The sequence below is a fragment of the Triturus cristatus genome, chromosome 3_2 (assembly GCF_964204655.1).
Source record: "Triturus cristatus chromosome 3_2, aTriCri1.1, whole genome shotgun sequence".
Taxonomy (NCBI): domain Eukaryota; kingdom Metazoa; phylum Chordata; class Amphibia; order Caudata; family Salamandridae; genus Triturus; species Triturus cristatus.
Window position 1 is genome coordinate 864,206,952 of NC_140584.1, and position 12,257 is coordinate 864,219,208.

The 12,257-nt window shown below is 50.0% G+C and overlaps 1 protein-coding gene across 35 annotated transcripts in view; it reads right to left on the reverse strand.

Annotated features, from left to right (window-relative positions):
- The window catches only part of MYO18A (myosin XVIIIA), a 768,001-nt gene that overhangs the window by 14,570 nt on the left and 741,174 nt on the right, over positions 1-12,257 (reverse strand). For 29 of the 35 annotated variants that reach the window (XM_085649183.1, XM_085649196.1, XM_085649182.1 and 26 more), the window contains 2 exons: positions 6,431-6,553; positions 3,601-5,020 (listed from right to left, as the gene is read on the reverse strand). In XM_085649183.1, the coding sequence (XP_085505309.1) occupies positions 3,601-5,020; positions 6,431-6,553 (1,543 nt within the window). Of the gene's footprint in view, positions 1-3,596; positions 5,021-6,430; positions 6,554-12,257 lie in introns of all 35 variants that reach the window. The other 6 variants (XM_085649195.1, XM_085649193.1, XM_085649190.1 and 3 more) reach the window with 2 other exon arrangements.

The following is a 12,257-nucleotide window of genomic DNA, read 5'->3' on the forward strand; positions in this document are numbered from 1 at the left end:
TGGGGTCATAAACCATGAGGTGAAAAACAGGGAACCCTTTCAAAGAAATGCACAGTGGGGCTTGTGCAATATATAAATTCAAACGTTTGAACTGTCAATAAGACAATTATTGTTCTTAGGACACAGACTGGCTAAGTGGAACGGGCTCTGCTAGCTGAAACCAGCTGCATTCATAAAACCATGCAAGGGAGCTCCTATTCAAACTTCTAGAATAGGCCACGTTAACCAATTGACCCGTGCTGTGAAACAGAGCTACCTTCTCTGTCCCCCCTTATCAGAATCCCATCCTGCAAACGCCTCAGAAACAGCCCTTCTCTTTGTTGCAAAAGCTTGAATCTCTTCTTGCTACTCAGTCATTCACATTTATTTTTCTCTTCGCACTCACTACAGTCTTTCACAAAGTGGATTATCCTTTACATTTTCTGCTCAATCTTCGATTGGTGTCTCTAGTCTACTCCTGCACTACTGTGGCTCTCGTTCTACCTCTGCCGCTCCTACTCTGTGTCCAGGGGATTTTCCCTTCTCTGTTAGTTCACCAGCGTTCGGTGCTAGGCCCTCTTCTCTGTTCCATAAACTCTCTTCCCTCATCTCGTACTACAATTATCCTGTTATTTCTATAGGGATGATTTTTACATTTTCATTTAATAAATCAGCCTTGATCCTTCCTGAATGCTATCTCCTTTCTTCTGTTGAGGCGTGTGTGACGACTCAGGGGCCGAGTCGCAATGGCATTTATGAGTAAGTGAAGTAGTATTAGAAGAGTATTCCTCAATTCCTATATACATTTTCCCCCACCTATCTCTACTGTCAAGATCCTCTCAGATGGAACGCCTCTACACTACGTCCTTGTGCCCCCACTTTGTTCTTTCCTTTCCACATGTCACTTACTCAGTCTCATACTCGCTACAATCTCAACCTGATGGTTGGCCCCTCTCTCTCTGCCATCACTCTCACTGCCTCTAAGGCCTTTCTCCCTACATGAGATTCGGACCGGTCTTATTTTAAATGGCAAAAAAATACTTAGCTCAGCTCTTAAGTCACTGTTGTCGGGAATATTGTTATTCTCTATTAGCTGGGCCACCTAGCAATCTTTAACTCCTAGATTTGTCTCCATTATTGCCTCTCACGCTTTGCCCTCACCTTTCTAGCCTCCAAGAGCCCAATCACATGTCTATCCTTTCTCATTTCTAGCCCACAAAGACTGGCACACTTTGCCTCTGCTTTTTCATTTCCCTACACCTAAAAAAAATCCCACATCTTCTCTGATTGACTTCTCTTCTTAAGTCAATGATGTTCTTTGTGTTAAAATGCATGCAGCACTTACGAAGGTGATATTAAAAAAAAATAATCACTTGAAATGAAAACCATTGAACATCTTCCTAACTCCACCTCAAATTAAAATATATAAGTCTCACCCCTTCATAATTATCCTACCTCCCTCGCAACCTTTCTATGTCGCTAGCAAATGATTTTGTGTCGGGCTTCAACAAAACCAGAGGACCGTGCCCACTTGTATTTTCTTTCAGCTTTCATTCTTAGGATGTCCTTCTCCAGAAATCCCTATAGACTAGAGGTCTTCATACCATTTTCTCCTTTTTACCACGCCCTCATAGTTGGTCTACTTAAAAAACACTCATGACCCAGCTATCTGAAGCAGTGGTATAGCGGAGGGGCCATAGGCTCTACTGGAAGCAAGAAAAAAACGGGTTCCTATCCTATACTAAGTTATGAAGGTCAAAGACAAATGGGGGTGCAGTGGGCCCTGCAATCCCCTGGACCCCAGTACCACAGTTATCCACACTCCTAAACTGAAGGTGTGTGACCGGGACCCTGGAGCCCATCTCCACCACAGATCATCTCTCATTCTCCCAGAACTAATCACTTCAAATTCTAAACAAAGTAAGCAATTTTCTTTGGGATTAGTAAGAGACCCGGGGCGTTGCTATGGCTAAAGAGCCAAGGCTCTCCTCACTTGTAGTAATCATTTCACAATGAGTGGAGCTGGAGTTCAGCTGGCATCGGTAAACACTGCAGTACGTGTGCATTTCGTTTTTTAATATCTATGGCACGTGACTTGGCTACTTCTAAAATCAGTTTCCCTCTTGAAATTAATGTAATACATCATCAGAGTCCAGGTGTTCTGCTTCAAGCAAGGAAGGCATGTGGCCACATTTGAAAATATCCTTGCGAGCTCCACATGCATTTCTATGAGGGCCATTAACTAATGTATCATCAACATGCAACAGCAAGGTTAGTATTCTGGGAAAGATGAACACTGGTCCTGCTCTATGGCTATATCTAAAATGCAAAAAAGTTTAAGACATTTTCAGTTGCCAGAAAATAAAATATTAATATATTTCAATGCAGGAGTGCTCTGCTTGAAAGCGCTCTAGAACCTTCCACTGATACGGAGATCACGTACAAACTGTTCATTTTTAGAAGTAGCATAAAAGAAATTTCAATTTCTGAGCAAATCTGCGATCTCCCCTAAGGTTACAAATTCTTCTTTCACACGGATGTGCAGAGGCCTTCAGATCCACAAAATGTAGTATCCAACTTTCTTCCTTCCTACCCCATTTCTTGTCACACACACACTGTGCCTGCTTTAGCTTGTCTTCTGTTTGCTGGCTGTTTGATCTGATCTTGCCTGCCTGCTCACATGCGGTCTCACAAACATTACGAGTGATTCAACTTGCCAGGCCTTTCAAATCAATTCAACAAAAAAACATTCCATGGGGAAATCAAGCTGCCCGAAATCCGAAGAGGCACTCGTGGTGCACTGTAGGTGCTGAGCAAGTGCATGGGGGCGTTCAAGACCTCTGAGGCCATCCAGGATTCGGTAAACAACGTTTACCACGAAACTTTTTCCCCGCAGGGAATCACAACGCGGTCGTTACAACGACCGTGTTGTGATTCCGCATACCATTACTCCGCAAGTCGGAACAACGACTTGCAGAGGGGCGGGGGAGGTGTTGGATTTAAAATCCAACACCTTCCCTAGTGTCCGCACAGACTGGAGTTGGAATAGTAAATTATACTATTCCAAAATCCAGCGCCCACCCTCCGCAAGTCGTTGTTCCCACTTGCGGAGTAATGGTATGCGGAATCACAACGCGGTCGTAGAAACGACCGCGTTGTGATTCCCTGCGGGGGAAAAAGACTGCGGGATGACGAGATACATTCCCAGGATTCAGGCCGGTGAAAGCCATGTTGAATGATGTCCAGTGAAATGCTGCTAGGATAGCATGTATCAAAATATGGAGGTTGTTCCATGGCCCACCTTACAACTACAATATGTTCTCAAAGAGGAGCACACCAGGGCAAAGTTGACATGCTTTTCTTTTTAAATGTATACATGCCTTAGATAATGATCAGAAGTTGCAAACAATGACCACTCCAAGAGCACAGCGTGTTCAGTAGCACAGACTGGACCGCATATTTCTCAAACATCAGATGGTTTTAGAGGGCATGCTGGATGAGTCAAACTGAATAAGTAAACCTCGTTAGGGACTGCTCACCGCAGAAGAGTAGTAAATGTGTTAGTAAAAAGCACACTGTGTAATCTCATGCTCCCAACCACAAACTAAAACACCTACTAACTTAATCACTCTCAGGTCTGTACAGGTACTTCATCATGAGGCTATCCATCTGCTTTTTCTTCTTCTTCTCTTCCTTCTTGCCACGCTTGCTCTCCTTCTCAGGGCTCTTCCTGTCCTGGGTGCCTTCCCCGTCAGATGAGGGATCCCTTTTCTTGGGCCCTTTCTTCACACTTCCACCACTGCGGTAGGAGACAGTGGAGCTCGAGGAGGATTCTGAATTAGAAGACGATTCAGAGGACTCCGAGTCCGTCTCCTTCTTTTTGGATTTCTTTTTAGACTTTTTTGTATGCTTTTTAGAGCTTTTCTTTTTGCGGTCTTCCTGTGAGGACTCTGATGACTCTGAGCTCTTTCTTCTGCTTCGGCTTCGTCGACTGCGTGGCCTGGAGACTTCCATAGCTGAAGCAGACCGTCGAAGACCAGAGGAATGCTCTACTGTCGCCACCTTTGAGCTCTTTAAGCTCCTAACACTTTTCTTGTCATCCTCCTCCTCCTCGGAGTCATGCTCTAGGCTTGACCTCTTAAACTTGATAGGCTTATAGTTCAAGACTTCGTTGATTGCAGCTTCCAGATCGGGGTCTAAGTAGTTGCGATGACCGACAGGTCTGATATCGGAGCCCTCTGGCTGGGTTTCATCAGAAGCTGCGGTCCTGGGTCTTGGAGGGACTGAAAAGCTACGGCCACTAGAATGCTGACTATACATTGATCGACTGTCACTAGGGGCAATGCTGGAGGCATCATCAAAGTCATTGAGTTGGCTTCTTGACAAGGACAGTCTGGAATCTGAGCGATTGCTTGTGGTGGGACTAACCTGGCCATAGTCAGATCTACGACTGAGAGAGGGGCTGATGGCACTGGAAAGTCCCCCCATAGGATCATCGTGCCTTGATGTGCTACGTCTTAGGCTAGGTGGACTGGACATGGCAAAGCTCAATGATGACCTTAAGTCATCATCGGCATCCATCCCCCGCCGCAGGGAGGCCCGGCTCGTGGAAGCAGACACAGCTGAGGCCTTGTCAAAGTCGGGGCTCGTGACTGGCCACCGCTTCTCTAAGCCCTTCCTGGCTCTGCTGGAGGCCTCCGAAAAGGCCTGGGAGATCATTGATCCCCGGTCATCCAAATCTTCACTGCCTTGAGATTTCTTCCATGAGCTCACAGAGTAGGTCTCATCCAGAGCATTCGCCACAGAGTTCCTCTGGGACTTCCGGAAAGATCGATCCGGAGAGGTGGCCCTCTCCTTCAGGGTGGAGAATAGGGAATCCTCATCCCCTTTGCCCCCAATGGAATCCTTCATGTTAGCACGCTTCCTGTAGCTGAGGGAGCTCATCACAGAGATGGGCCTCTCCTCTGGATCCTTGTAGTCTTTCCCCTCTTTGCCTTCCTTCCCCTCCTTCCCCTCCTTTACATCAGAGTTTGCAGCAAATCTGGAAATGGGGGATAAAGACATTGATACAAAGGACACGCAGACGCGGAGATGGAAACAGGAGAGAGAAAAAGAAAGACAGACATTAGTTTGTGGGGAAAGAAACTTCATAGAAACTATCATGCATGTGAAATAGAGGCTCTGCTATGGTGTAGAGTAGTTTAAATTATCACCATGTTGGTCACCCAGTTGGCGTTGAAGACCACCAACAAAGTGGAAGGCTGCACAGGCAAGGGCATATGAGTGAAACATGAACCGTCTGAGGACAAGGGGAAACTATAGAGAACCGGCCTTTGAATGCAGAGCTAACTTAGGTATTATAACATCTGACATAAGGTTATCAAGCCTACGGCGAGAGCCACATCAACTTTAGGGCAGTGATAAGGCTCTGTGACCACGGTGTGTCAACAGAATGGCCTACAGTAGCGCCTGAAATGAGGGGGGCTGGGGATGCACCTCCAAATGGCAGACTGTCTAATACCAGCACAATTCATACTACTCAATGTGGTAAGAAGGAAAGTTCGAATTCTCCCATTGTACCGCTGAGATGTGTGTGAACATTAACAGGAAAATAATTCAGTGCACAAGTCGTCTCCTCAGTTTTAAGGGGGCATAAGCATGTTTCAATGTTAGCAGCAGAGAAAACGAGGCGCACAGGTTGAAAAAACCTGCAGCTGGCCCCTGGGCGTTGTGCCCTACAAGGGTCAGCATCATGAACCATATGCGCAGGTGCAGAAACTGGTCTAAGCACATTTACACCTAGGTTTGCCCATCTGAAGTCGCGTCTCTGTGCTCTATATGCCTAGTCATCAGTGTGTGCATATCCCATTGGTTGTGAGTAACGCACGCCTGTTAGTGCGCATTGTGTGGAGTAGGTGTTTACGTGATAATATGACAAAAATCGTCTTTTGTACTATTTTAAAACAAAGGTTTTCAAGCACGTAAGCTGTTCATGGTTCAGCCCCTCTTGTGCGCACTGGTCACCGTAGGCAGGAATTCTGCTGGAATGGTACACTCAAACTCGGGTCGATTGGAACAAGAAGTTAGGGGAGATTAAAAAAAAAGTGGCGCGACAATCTTTTAGTCAGAGAACGGAGCAAGTACAACGCTCAAGCCACGAGGGGTGGAATACTTTGGAGGCGGATAACACTATGTTCTGCGGACATTAATTCACAAATTTCACATTCAATACTTCTGCACGGCAGTGGTCCGCGGCGCAGGCCAGCGCGGCAGTCGCGTACGTATCAATCTAACACTGCTACAGCCGGTGCCACTCCCACGCCTGCTTCTCGCTGAACCCCTCCCGGCTCGGCTCCCCCACTCTCTACCTGTTGCTATGGAGAGGGGGCGGTTTCTAATTGCCGTCCCTGGGCGCACCGCGGCGCAGATGGGCGCGCGCTCGCACACTGACCTCGAACTTTTCAAGCTGCCGTCGTCGGAGAAGGCCTTGGCGGAACCTTTGTTGTTGGAGAGCCACGACTTGACGCCGTCCACGCGCTCCTCCAGCTCCGAGTCGCCGTCCGAGTCCCCGTCGCTGTGATCGGAAAAAGAAAGAAAGACAGGCGGGAGGTTATTTACTTGCAGGGAGAAGGGCGCAAGGACACCATGAGTCAACAAGCCCCCCACCTTTCCCCCCCGTAAGAGGGCTCCTGGCCCCGTAAGAGGGCTCCTGACGCAGCTCGGGGGCTCAGAGTGCTGCCTGATGAACATGGACACCTGTATGCAGGGCAGGTGTGGGGCTGGGCCTTTACACTGGGACAGTAGAGCAGAGAGCACCAGCCAAGCGATAGCAGGCTTGTTAACGCTCGCTGCTGACATCTGAGGCTCGCAAGTTAGAATCCAAGCAAGGCCAATTCAGCCTCCCTTCCTTCCAGGTTTGGTACTACAGCACCGCAGAACGGAGAAATAACAACCCCGGTTGATTGCAATCTGTATAAGAGGTCTATATACATGTAAAGGTTAAGTGAGCTGGGAGCCAAGGTCACAGTCATACACATTTATGGTGGAAGGCAGTGATAACTAATGTGTTAGGAACAAACAGGCCAAATTTCGGAAATTGAACAGGTGGATTGGTGTGTTGTGAGGGGGAAAGGGGCACACAACCATACCTCACGTTGACAGTCAAGAACGGATTATTAAAAGGGGAGATGACTTCTTCTGTGACAGATATGGATGAAAGGCATGCCCATTCCTTTCATTTAAGCTGCCGTGAAAGAGAGTTCAAGTGGACGAGGATCTGGCTGCAGCTTCTCAGGGTATTAAAGACACGGAGAACCCCAGCCCTAGGGACTACAATCGCTCATTGCGAAGGCAAGGGGAAGGATGTTGTAGCCCTGCTTCTGAAAGCACTGGCTCCTTTCTTGAATTGCAGCACACTGTAGTTGCCTAAGCCAATGCTACCACAAATGATGAGGGAAAAAACAACACAAGGGGTCTAAGTCCTATCAACTGGAAACAAGAACATGGCCTCTCAGCAGGAAGGCTTGGGGCACCCAGGAATCTGACAGGCAAAAAGCTTCTCAGATGCTACACTTTGCTGCTGCTCGCTGCCTCCCAATAACCCAGCAGTGGACATGCTTTGTGTACACCGATCTATAAAATGTCAACATAGGTAAGCCACCAAAGCCCACTATAACTGTTTGTTGAAGGGTACAGAGAGATTGGCCTGGGGTTAAGTTTACAGCTCTGATCTGAACCCTTTACAAAGCTCCAACAAATGTGTTGCTAAAGAGCAATTCCATATCAACATTCCCAGATTCAAATCTGCTTTTGCCCACTTAGCCCACTGCTCTGTTTTATTGAGGAACCAGCAGCTCTTCTAACAAGAAGTCTTGTATCTGGCATTAAGGAACAAGTTACTTACCTTCAGTAACGATATATCTGTAAGAAACATTAGTTAGTTATAGATTCCTTACCTTAGAATTACCCCCAGGCGTCAGACTGGATCCGGAAAGATTTTTCGTCAGCAGTACCTCTGTGCGTCAGAAGGTGGCATCAGTCGGCTACGCGTCCTTCGTTGGCGTCGTGTCGCCGGGATGATTTTGCAGCAGCTACTTAGACGCCGCCCTCATTTCTGTACACGACTTTCTGCGCCAGAAACACAGAGCCATGCAAGACACTGACCACTGGTGCACAAAACTAGGGCCCTGAAAGGATATCCTTAACTCTAGAAATCAGTTCGCAGAACGGGTAGGATGGGTGGGGTGGTAAGAAATCTATAACTAACTAATGTTTCCTACAGATATATCGTTACTGAAGGTAAGTAACTTGTTCATCTGAAAGAAACATGTTAGTTATAGATTTCTTACCTTAGAATAGATACCCCAGTAATACCAACTCTGGTGGGTCTGCAAGCCAATCTCACACCAGAAAGTCCTGGAGAACAGAACGGCCAAAGAAGCCGTCTCTCCGGACCTGACAGTCAATACGGTAGTGTTTTGTAAACGTGTGCAGCGAGGCCCACGTAGCTGCCTGACAGATGTAATTGAGAGAAACGCCACGTCCCAGAGCAGTAGTTGCTGCCGTCGCCCTGGTAGAATGGCCGCGCAGCCCCACAGGAGGCTCCTTCTTTGCCAGAGAATAGCAGGCCTTGATACACAAAATGACCCATCGGGAGACCTTTCTTTGCACCTACGTACCCAACAAAGAACTGGTCATCCACCCAGAACTGTTTGGTGCGATCCAGATAAAAGGAATGCACACTTTTTGGGTCCAGACGGTGGAGCCTCTCCTCCTCTTTCGAAGGTTGCAGAGGTGGAAAGAAGGTGGGCACAGTGATGGTCTGCCCGATGTGAAAAGCAGTGACAACCTCGGGCAAGAAGGATGGACATGTCCTGAGGACCACTTTGTCCGGATGGACGGTCAAGAGTAGAGGCTTAGATGAAAGAGCCTGGGGCTCACTCACCCTCCTGGCAGAGGTGATGGCAACCAGGAAAGCAGTCTTAAGCGTTAAAATCCTTAAAGGACAGTTGAGAAGCGGCTCAAAGGGAGCGCACATTAAAAAGGTCAAAACTAGATTCAAGTCCCACGGAGGCATAATGAAAGGAATAGGAGAAAAGAGGTGAGTTATGCCTTTCAGAAAACGATTTACAACCGGGGACTTGAAAAGAGAATGCTGATCTGGAAGCCGAAGGAAGACAGAGATGGCCGAGAGATAGCTCTTGATAGTGCCCAGAGCAGAGCCCTGCTTGGCCAAAGAAAAGAGGAACAAGAGAACCTCAGAAAGAGGGGCATTGAGGGGATCCACAGCCTTTGCTGTGCACCATGCCACAAATGTGTTCCACCGACAGGCGTATACCGTCTTAGTGGAGGGACGCCTGGCTGCCAAGATGACATCCCAGACTTCGTGAGTCAGGTCAAACGATGTCAACTACCGCGGCTCAATTTCCACGCAAGGAGGTGGAGGCTGGACAGGTTCGGGTGGAGGACCGTCCCCTGCTGCTATGATAAAAGATCCTCCGGAAGAGGCAGTTGGATCGGAGGATCGATGGCCATGTTGAGCAGCTTGGGATACCAGACTCTTTGTGCCCAATCCGGAGCCACAAGAATGACTTGGGCCCGGTCGCGCCTGATGTTCTTCAGCACTCTGGGCAGAAGTGGTATAGACGGAAAGGCGTACAACAGACCGCAACTCCATTTGCGACGAAAAGCGTCGCCTAGCGAGTGCCGCCTTGGAAATTCCAACGTGCAGAATTGCTGTCATTGAGTGTTCTCTTCTGTGGGGAATAGATCTAACCAAGACTCTCCCCACTGATGAAAGCAACCTTGCACCACCTCCGAGTGAAGACGTCATTCGTGATACATCATGCGCCTCTGACTGAGTTAAGTCTGCCCTGGTGTTCAGTGAACCTGCCAGGTGTAGAACCACCAGGGATATGCCCTGATGTTCCAGCCGTGTCCAGAGGCAGAGAGCCTCCTGACATAGGGTCCACAACCCCACCCCGCCCTGTTTGTTGCAGTACCACATGGCGGTAGTGTTGTCCGTGAAGACCTGCACTACTCTTCCCCGGACAGAGGGAAGGAATGCTTTTAGTGCAAGACGAATCGCTCCAAGCTCCAGAAGGTTGATGTGGAGCCCGGACTCCGCCGGAGACAAGATTCCTCTGATCTCCACTTCTCCCATGTGGCCTCCCCATCCCAGAAGGTACGCGTCTGTCACCACTGTGTGTTCTGGTTGGGGAAGGGCGAGGGGCCTGCCGTTGACCCAATCCTGGTTCGTGAGCCACCACTGCAATTGTCGTGCAGTGCCCTCTGAGACCTGGACGCAATCAGATTCCCCTGATTCTGCGCCCACTGGAAGTCATTGATACCCTCTAGAGCGTTGTCTGCTTTGTCGCCAAAAAGGCGGCGGCCATCAAAGGGCATGTCCATCAAGGTGTTCTTGACATCCCCGAAAAGCCAGTCAACCTCATCCATGCATAGCGTGTAAGAGCTACCGACGTAGAAATCATTCTATCCAGAAAGTGGGCAGTATTCAGTCCAGAACGGATGGCAAACTTGGCCGCATCCCTCCCGGCGGCGACAGCCTGGGAGAGAACTGTCCGGCCTCCTCCAGACACTGAGGCAGCACCTGCGAAACCGAGTCCCACACAGAGAGGGAATAACGGCCCAATAGTCATGCAGTGTTTACTGACCGCAGTCCCAAGCTGGCGGAAGAGAAAATCTTCTTCCCAAGGTGATCCAGCTTCTTGGATTCCCTTTCCGGTGGGGTGGTAGGGAACGCTCTTTTGGAAGTAGAGGCTTGGACCACCAAGCTCTCAGGGGTGGGGAATTGGGCAAAGGAAAGTGGGGTCGCCCAGGGCCGGTCGGTGGCGTTGGGCAATCATCCTGTCCACAGGAGCACCCGTGTTGGGCCTGGACCAAGTGCCCAAAAGGACGTTAGTAAGGGCCTCGTTGAATGGAAGCAGAGGCTCAGAAGAGCTCGCCGCCGGCTGAAGCACCTCTGTCAGGAGGTTAGTCCTGACTGCCACGGTAGGGAGTTCAAGGTTGAGAGCCTCGTCTGGCCTACGCAACACCACTGTGTACGAAGCTCCCTCCTCCGTAGCCACGGTAGGAGGAGACAACATGCTAAAGTCCGGGGAGGTGTCCAGACCACTGGCATCCCCCAGTTCCTCTCTCCAGTCCTGCTCAGATTCTACCTGATCAGCGAAAGGGTCTCCAGACCCCTCCCAGTCATTCTCATCCTCTGGGTGCCAATCTGACTGAAAAGCAACCCCAGGAGTGAACAGGGGCACAAAAACCCCTCTCTGCGCCGGATCCGGCGTCGGGCGATGCCGGTCTGACTCCACGTCGGGATGGAGGCCGAGGTCGATGCCGGGCGGGGGGCCGACCGGCATCGAATGCGGTAATGGTGCTGGAGGAAGCGACGCCGGCGGAGGTGTAATGAGGTCAACTGGCGCCGATCCTGATCCAGGCCTGGATCCAAGAGGGACCTGCGGCGCCGGAGATGTCGGTGGAGAAGGCCAAGGCCCTCCAACCGGTTCAGCGGGGCACCCAAAGATGGCATGCATCGCCTCGTAGAACGTACAAAGCTGGGCAGGGGTCGCTCCGTGTCCCGGAAAAGGAGGGAGACGCGGAGTCGACTCTTCGGGCTCCGCACCCGGATCCGCAGGAGGGGCACCACCCGCATCCCTCGTCAGATCGGCCGACCGATGAGGAGAAGTCGAAGAGCGATGGTGCTTCTTCGACTTCTTATGCTTCGACTTACCCGACCCCGAGTGCGAAGACTTCGATGACTTGGACGAATGGTGATAGTGGCTCCGCGAACGGTCCCTCTACCTCCCTTGCGACCTCGAACGGCGCGGAGCCGACTGCCGCTGCTCAAGCAACTTTCGGGACTGCTCCCGCAAAGTCTTCGGTGCCATCGACCGACAGTCGGAGCATGACTTGGGGTCGTGGTCGCGCTCCAGGCAAAAAAGACACACGCGGTGTGGATCTGTCACTGACATCATCCGATGACAGGATCCGCATGGCTTGAAGCCGGGCATCCCTCGCGCACCGTAGGAGTCGAAGACTCGAAAAAGAAGTCGAGAAAAGTCGAGAAAAAAGTCAGTCAAAAAGTGACTGGAGGTACCGCTCGTCCCAGATCTGCGCTGGCTGGCGCGGAAAATGAAAGAATTGACGTCAGCGCACGAGGGCGGCGTCTAAGTAGCTGCTGCGACGTCATCCCGGCGACACGACGCCAACGACGGATGCGGAGCTGATCGACGCCACCTACCGACGCGCAGAGGTACTGCTGA